Below are 8,896 nucleotides of genomic sequence, written 5' to 3' on the forward strand. Positions count from 1 at the left end.
ATGACTGCAACCAATTATGTTCATTTCCAGGTAACCCGTTGGTCCATAAAGTGGTAAAAAAAATGCCCATCACAGTTTCCTGAAACCCATGTAGACATATTTAAGTTGTTCAGTTTGTTTGACCAACAGATATTTAGGAACCATCACGTGACAATAAGGAACCATCTGGAGCTGGATTGGGAATTAGGTTGCATAACTGTACTTTTAACATGTGAGCAATTTGTACAGCACATACCAACAAATGTCCTCATCCTGGTATCAGTTTCCCACTGGGGGGGGGGGGGGGGGGGGGGGGGGCAACTCCTGAAACTCAGAGCCAGCTGTTTGGGATGAAAGTGAATCTGGGTGACACACAAGTCAGACACTTAAAACCCACAGAGGAGATATTCATTTTTAATGTGAAGTGGTGATATGAAAAACATTTAATATATAGACATAAAGATTCAATTTTATACATAAAAATGTGCAGAGATAACCTGAAGATATTCAGTGTTAAAAGTAAAAAAAAAAACAGCTTTGATTGTCTGATTTCAAGTATAAAAATGTACAGTGGTCTACATGTACATCAAAAATCATATGGATTAAAAAAAAAAAAAAAAAAAACACTTGGAAAATGAATATTTTATTGATAAAAAAAAATGACCAAACTGCATTTCCTTTTTAAGACTTCATGTTTAAATCTCCGTTTCAAAGGCAGAACAGCTTTGATTTGGACAAGATGAATATAGTAATAAAAAACATGTAAAATGACACAAAGACTTTCAGTATGACAGTGATTAAACACTAAAGTAATGAGGGAAACCTGAGCAGCCTGACCATCATCAGGTTGAGAGTCCTGCAGGAGTCGTAAAGCTTTAAAGAAACTGTTTCTTAAGTTCTTTTGCTCTCAGAGAATCCAAACCTCGTGTCCTGCTGACGACTTAGTGAAATCGACACAGGCTTTCATTCAATCATTTTGCTGTTACTGTTCAACACAGTATACATATAACTAACATGAAACCCTGTTTCCTGTTCTTACGCTTTGTAAAATGTAAATAAAAACTGAATTAGCTGATTTGCAAATCAAATAAACCCATATTTGTGCAAGCTATTTATGCCATTAGCACGAATGCATATCTTTACCACCACAGATGCTGGATTTGGAACATTGCGCTGATAACAAGCTTGATGGTCCCTCTCCTCTTTATCCCGTAGGATGCAGCGCCCATGATTTCGAAAAACAATTATCAAATTTAGATTTTTCAGACCACCAGACAGTTTTAAACTAAAGTCCTCAGTCCATCTTAATGAGCTCCGGCCCAGAGAAGGCAGCAGCGTTTCTGGATCATGTTTATAAATGATATCTTACTTATATTGTAGAGTTTTAACCTGCATTTGAGGATGCAGCGATAAACCGTGTTTACAGACAATGGTTTTCGGAAGTGTTTCTAAGCCCATGCACTGATTTCCACTAAAAATGGTCTGTTTTTGGTGCAGTGCCACCTGAAGGCCCAAAGATCACTGCCATTCAATAAAGTAGGTCCCCTCCCTTTCCCCCTAAAAAAATTATTAAATAAAATTTCTCAGTTTCAACGTTTGATATGTTGTCTTGTTATTATTTACATTTTACACAGTGTCCCTACATTTTTGGGAAAACGGGGTTGCACATAGCTGATATTTTAGTTTTTCTACTTGTCAAGAACTGTTTCTCTAGACCAGGGGTCTTCAACATTTTTCAGGCCAAGGAACCCCAAACTGATAGAGAGATGGAGCACGGACCCCCTAATATATATATTGTATAAAATTATGTTTTATACTAAACTGGAGGAGTGCAGGAGGCTTGGAGGGACGGGTCCAGGTTAGTCTCACGCTACGAGTGAACCGGTGTCCAGCTTGAGAGAGCTCCTGTGTGTCGCTGAATGTGTGCATTTCAGACTGAAAGATAACATCTTCTGCCTCCATTTATTCATTAGCTACAATATGTTGGATTCATGTTAATGTGTATTTGAAGACATTTAAATTTGTGGAAAAAAAACATTAAAAAAAATAAAATAAATTTTAATCAACCATAAATTTCACAGCGGTACCTCCGTGGACCCTCTGAGCAAACTCTGCTGTGAGCCACAATGTTGCACTGAATTACATCACGATGAACAAATGCACTCTTCCTGTCACCAGCTTACAACCACGCAGCACATTAATGGTGAGGTTATCGTTTATAAATATGATCGCAAAAGCCGTGACTGAATAAAACATCGAAGTGCAAGCTGAATAAACTCTCTCTGTTTGTCTACTTCTGACACATCTGTTTCTGCTGTGGTTTTCAGGGCTGATCTACAGCACGCTGCGGCGCGACGCGCAACAATAACACAACAGGCGCTACGGTTGGAAAAAAAAAAAAAAAAATGGAGATATGATTTCCTTTAGCATCCACAAGAGGCGTGGAAGCTCCATAGACTCCCGTTCACCTTCTCTAACTAAAGTCTAAGTCAATAAATTGTCTCGGTGTCGAAAGATAAAGTCGCTCCTTCTTATCAGCGTTCTATCTGCTGAATAATCCCGTCATGTCATATCAGTGTTTTTGGAGGCGTGTCGGGGGAGATCGACAGGTCTGTGGCGTAGTCGGGTCACGGCTATCGGTTGGCGGGACGTGGTGTTGTCAGGTTTCCGATCAGATGTGCTGCTCGAACTCAAGGCCTCATAACAGGCGTTCGCAAACCAACGGGTGATGTCATTGTCGGTTGCCGCCTAATTGGCAAAAACAGGTGAGTGCGTGTTCTCACAGACTTTTCTTTTAACACTCCAGGCCTGGAAAAGGATTTCTCTCTAATTATAGAACTTTTCTAGCAATGTCGCGTGTCAGTTCTGCGTCCATGTTCACGTGCGAGTCATGCATCCGCTGGTCGACTTGACCTTTTTGCTTGAGGAAGCTAACGAAACAAAAAAAAGTCAACTGTTTGGAGGTATTTCACGAAGTGAAGTCGAGTCACACGAAAGAACCGTCGTTGTCTCTTCCGCGCAGGAAGGTGCACAGCTTATTATTGAACCGCTGGTATCGGCTGATACTCGAAGCCCGGGTGTTGGTGTCAGGGCTGAAACAGATGGGACGCGTCCCTATAATCAGGTGTTACAATTTACAGGATGGACTATAACGATATAAAAACAACAACAACCCAGCTCTAAAGGGTGTGTTAACACTTACAGTCAGACCTGTTTGCACCCAGTGACCTACATACCACGCCAGTCAGCAGCTGGCAGCAGACCAAACGCCGCACACACACCAACACACACCAAATGGCTCGGCTGGCACCTCGGGCTCAGGTCAACAGCTCTTACGCAACACAGTGTCACTTGACTTGTCCTCTCTCCCGGTCGTCCTGCTGGCTGTCGGCGTCTGCGGCCCCCCTCCTCCTCTGAACCAGGCGGTCGACCAGGACGACGAACACCGCCGAAGAGACGAGGCAGAGGCCCGAGAGGTAGAAGGCGGCGCTGTAGTCGTTGGTGTGGTCCACCAGCCAGCCTGCACAAGAAGGACGAGAAACATTATACCCCACGGTGTGCCGGCGCTCAGAAATAAACGAGCGGGAGCTTTCTGTTCCTGCGGCGAGATGTTTGGAAGCTACCGTTTCAATTTGAACCGTGTCGGCACACCGCACCGCGCGCTCCCGCGTCGCACATGTTTAGAATCCATTCTGGGAAAATGACCTTGTTCTCGTCACTGTGACAGTGGTGTGACAAGAGCTGTAAATCAGTTTTTGGACAAGAGTAACACACCAGATAATCACGTTACTACTTAAATGTGTGGGAGGCTGTACAGAATCAATTATTTACAATTTACAGGATGGACTATAACGATATAAAAAAACAACAACAACACAGTGTCACTTGACTTTTCCTGCACAAACACAGATCTGTAAATGCTAACCTCGGCACGGTCACAATGACCGTCCTAACATTTGATAATTAGAGTTAAACAGGGTAGATCGAAGGCTAATGGAAATATCAACTGATTTTATGGGCTTATCATTGTGAAAATTGTGAAAATTAATTCCGAGGAGGACGTGAGTTTCTCTATCAAATGTCATGGCTACAAATCCCCTGAGATATTTCCCTGTTTTCAGAAAAAAAAAAAACCCCACAGGTGATTAATTCTTTTGATTTCAGCTTGTGATCCACTCTCAGAGTCATGTGGGCTTCTTGGCCGGGACGTGACTCCAAGTCAACCCTGCTGACAGCCCCCCCCGGAGGAAAAAGACCACGAGTGCACTCACTAGCACGTCTGTCTTTAAAAAAAAATGTCCCCTCGGGATTAATAAAGTAACTACCTAACCTAACCTAACCTTACGTAACGATATCAGAGGTGATTAGGTTCAGCTCTGTCTTTCATGGGGACTCAGTTTCTTTAAGTCGGCAAAACCTGCTGCGGTGAACCTCCGATCCGAAGTCCATCCTGTACACCTGGCGTGCGGAAACATGACATTAAATGTGAAGTCAAATTCTTTCTCTCATCGGATATTTTCTGATCTGAATCAGAAAACGTCTCTGATCACTTCAGGCTTGCAATTGTTTCATAGTCAGTCCACAAACACTCTAAAATGAACTCCTGAAATGAATCATCTGGGCTAACATCTAGGTACTCTGCATGCATTTATCTTCCACCGTCACATCTCATTACTTTATTAGTTATTCTTTGTCTCCTCACCGGCGTAGTTCTGCGCTTTATTTATGTCGGTCAGCTGACCGTGGAGCTGCATGTGGCTGGTTTGCGACTCCTGGCTCCACCAACTGTTGATTGTCCTTTCTCTCCGCTCACCTCCTTTTCCTGTTGAAGGGCGGCTCGTGCTCTATAATGTCGGAAGGACTTTACTATTGTGTTGTGATGTCAATCTATATAAATAAAACTGAGTTGAAAAAGCACGATTTATTACAAAGGAAGAGTACTCGGGTTTAAATGAAGCAGTTCTTTCATATCAAAATTCCTGTTACTATTCCTACAGGAAGTTAGATTTATATTATAGACTGGAAATAATCATTTTTATTAAGTTTAATTTTGTTTCGTGTTTTTTTTTTTTAAACAGCTTATTTTCCTGAGGGCGAGTTTGACGTTTACCCAAATGAAATGTGTAAAATCACGTTTTCTAGATGTTCCTCAAACTAATGTGCTGAAACAAGGCTTGTGTTTGCAGGAGAGTGACATCACACCCCGTCCCGCACACGGCCGCTTCTGCTCTGCGCTCGTTGCGACGTCACGTTTGCAGTCCCAAAACAACCGGAGAGGAACGCGAGCGATAACCTTTCCGCGTTTCTTTTGAGCGGCGCCTCCCCGCGTACCCGCCGCGTCGCTTCCCCCTCCCGCCGGCCCGAGGACGGACCGCTCACCTGCAGCGGGTGGACCGACGAAGCCTCCGACGCTCCTGAACAGCATGAAGAGGCCGAGCCCGCTGTCGAACCCCTCCAGGGTCACGATGTCCGCGATGGAGGTGACGTGGATGGCCACCACGCAGCCGAACAGGAAGCCGTAGAGCGAGGTGAACGCCAGGACGGCCCAGTAGCAGCGGCTGACGGGCAGCAGCAGGATCACCACCCCGAGCAGGGTGGTCACCACGGCGAGCAGCTGCAGGTTCCTCAGCAGCCTCATGTTGGCGACCCAGCCGCAGGTCAGGCGTCCCGCCAGGTCAGCTAACGCCAAGACGGAGAGGACGGAGGCCGGCCAGTACTCGTCCATCCCCAGACTGTAGGCGAAGGGCACCAAGAAGAGAGGAGGGATGAAGAACCCGGCCGCCGCCAGGATGGCGAACAGGATGTAGAGGCAGAGTTCAGGTTTTCTAATGAGGGAGCACTGGAAGGTGCTCTTCCTCTTCGGCGGCGCGGCGGCGTCTCCGTCGAGGCGCTCCTCGGTTCCCCGCGCGGAGCTCGGCGTCGTCTCCAGGGGTCTCATGAGCGCGCCGCACACGCACAGGTTGAGCTGAAGGCCTCCGATGACGATCAAGGCGCCCTGCCAGGTGTACGTCTCAATGAGCCACTGGAAGGAAGGGCTGAACGCCACGGCGAAGACGCACTCCCCCGAGCTGGCGATGGCGTAGGCGATGGGGCGCCATCGCACGAAGTAGTGGCTCACCATGCTGTTGGCGGGGATCCACGAGAAGGAGATGCCCGTTCCTGGAAAAAGAAGATGGACATCTTTGACCTGAGAGACTGGAGTCCTTCGATACTGCATCGACCGCCAAAAAGTGGCCACCTTTGATCCACCCAGCTGCAGAGCTTAGTGCCAAATTGGGGGGAAAAAACAAAACAAAGAAAATCTGATTTGTGTAAAAGAAAAGCAACACAGAGCAACGCAGATTATTTTCTAAAATGATCATTGTGTCTCCTGTAGATCGAACACAGTCAGAATAAAGCACACAAGAGAAGGATCAAATCCGTCAGGCTGGTCGAGGTCAATTTCTTCTTCTAATATGCAGTTGAAGAATTGTTTTACACACATATCATCTTGTGTTTAGAATAAATCATTTTGTATTTATTTAATACCCTCAAAACTACATTTTTTTTTTGCCTTCTCCATAACTCAGATCTTAAAACAGCCACATTTTTCTCAGCCTGCCTTTTCATAATAAAATGGCTTTACAGATGTGTGCACGTGCTGACATTTCCTTTTTGTTCTAGTTTTCCTTTTCTGTAACTGCGCCAACATACAAACTGCGTCTCCATTCATAATCAGAAATGGAAATGTGGAGCAAATAAAAGAACTATAAATAGCAGGGCGAGAGACTCCAAACAGCTTGCCGTTCGCTCCGGGCACTGAAATAGGACAGAGCTCTGGTTCCTGACCTTTCCCTACGAGGAAGCCATGTCTGCTTGCAATCTCCTCGAAGAGATTTTGTTTTTCATTTCAATTAAGGGTTGGAAATGTGCTGTTACTCCAAAAAAAAAGAAATTACACGCCTCAAAATTAGAGTAGCAGAGCAATGTCTTTCGTTTCTGCTTTTCAAATTATTTTGAAACCCCCTGGGGGGTTAAGATGCCACCACAAAAGTCAGCAACAAGTCTGTCAGATGGCGGCAGACGTATCTCTGGGTACCGGGAGGAAAGAAGTCAAAAGAGCCGGCGACGCTTTCTTCGGGGTTCGGCGTGCGTCCTTGTGTGTGCTACCTTGCAGGACGCCCATGGTGAGGTAGAGCCAGGGCAGGCCGAGGTCCAGAGATGCCAGCAACATCCCCAGAGAGGTCAGCAGGCCTCCGATCATGATGACCACCCTGTGAGAAAACCGGAAGGCCAGAGCGCTGGCTGCTGGGGCTGCGGGGAGAGAAATGAAAGCAGCGCTATTGTAAAAGCTTTGGAGTTAAACACTGCCAAGAAATTCAAGCTGATTAAAAACCGCATCTTGACCTCCGAGGTGAAACATGGCAATGGCTGTGGAGGTGACCCAGGATGTGGTGCTGGACAGGACTCCGAAGTGATTCTGGATGTCCAGGAAGAAGAGGCCGAAGTTCTTGAGGACGGCAGCCGTGAGGCCCGTGGTGAAGAAGGCCGACGTGACCACCACCCAGCCATACCCCCCGTCGGGAGGTCCGGCTCCGCTGGGCTTCATCCTCCTCAGCTGCTCTGCCGGCGCTCTGGAAGTTGTCCTGCCGCAGAGCAGGGTGAACAGTGGAAACAGTGGAAACTTCGGTTCTGGCAACTATCACTACTTATTTGTACTATTACTATTTCTTAAATGTTTACCGGTATTGGACGTTATGTATGACTATGCTTTGCTTCTCCGTAGAGCACTTTGTAAACTCTGTTTTTAAAGGTGCTATATAAATAAAGTTATTATTATTATTATTATTATTATTACTTCACGATTTTAATTTAGGAAAGAAAAGTTGTGTTGGAATTTTAAGAGATTTAATGCTGTCAATCACAGTGACCAAGAAATCCAGCACAGCAGTCCAGTAATGAACTTCTGTGGACATTTCTAATATTATTGGTCTTCCACATTAAAAATGAACCAGTTCAATATAACCTCATGACAAAGTACAGCCTCTGATGATGCTTTTGAACGCACCACGGTTCCTTCAAAATAAGACCAAAAAAAACCACACTTACAATATCGTCCCAGCTGTCACACCAAGTCTGAAACAAGGAAAAAGGTGAAAAGGTAACTATCCAGCCAACTATGTGTCCCTTTACTGTCCGACTCCCGATGTCCTCATCGCATCATTTACCCACCCGCATTCAACAAAGACCCCCCCCCCCCTGCTTCTGATTGGCTACTGGTCGCGTGCCAGCCGGTCTGTCTTTGGGAAAAGTTTGCCCTCAGAAGTTTCTGACAGGAAGAGCAAGTATTAGAAAAAGATAAGCTGGGCAGGTTTTCTGGAAGAAACGAGGGCAAACTTCTCCAGCGTGCGGGCCAAATGGGTGAAAGCCAACACTACTGATTAGTAAATATAACTTTCTGTCTAACCTTACATCTTTTTTTTTTTTAAACCAATAAAAGCTCATCATTCAGAACCTAAAACAGGATTAGTGTTTAATAAAGAGATTTGTAAAAACAACAACAACAACAACCCACAAAACAAAAAACAACTTTGTAGGCTTCTCTTATCAGGTTACTAATACCGGGTCTAATGCAAAGTAATGATTATTAAATACCTCTCAGCATTGGACCAGTGTCCCACCTTATATGGGACTTCAAGCCTTTGAGATGATGTCCCAACTTTTTGATTGTCTCTCGTTAGTTCCCAATAAACACTGCAGGAAGGAAGCTTTTCTCATGTGAAGAAAGCGGGGAGGGTTTGTTATCACGGGGCTGCAGCGTTTGATGTCCGTGAAACGATGTGGGTCAACTTCAGCAGAGCCTGTTAAAATATTAAAATGTGACACCAGCTCTCAGCATTGATAACAAAGTCCCACATTGGTCCCGTGTAAAGTTTGC

At 45.2% G+C, this 8,896-nt stretch overlaps 1 protein-coding gene across 1 annotated transcript; it reads right to left on the reverse strand.

Moving 5' to 3' along the window:
* Positions 1-411: 411 nt before the first annotated feature.
* LOC138191976 (monocarboxylate transporter 13) lies at positions 412-8,896 on the reverse strand. Its single transcript, XM_069139096.1, has 6 exons — positions 8,614-8,896; positions 8,068-8,094; positions 7,366-7,604; positions 7,129-7,272; positions 5,359-6,138; positions 412-3,499 (listed from the first exon to the last, which is right to left on the reverse strand). The coding sequence occupies exons 3-6, from the start codon at positions 7,565-7,567 to the stop codon at positions 3,327-3,329; spliced, it is 1,299 nt and encodes a 432-aa protein (XP_068995197.1). The 5' UTR covers positions 7,568-7,604; positions 8,068-8,094; positions 8,614-8,896; the 3' UTR covers positions 412-3,326.

The sequence above is a fragment of the Embiotoca jacksoni genome, unplaced genomic scaffold (assembly GCF_022577435.1).
Source record: "Embiotoca jacksoni isolate LCO1_2020_lvr unplaced genomic scaffold, fEmbJac1.0.p SCAF_8, whole genome shotgun sequence".
Taxonomy (NCBI): domain Eukaryota; kingdom Metazoa; phylum Chordata; class Actinopteri; family Embiotocidae; genus Embiotoca; species Embiotoca jacksoni.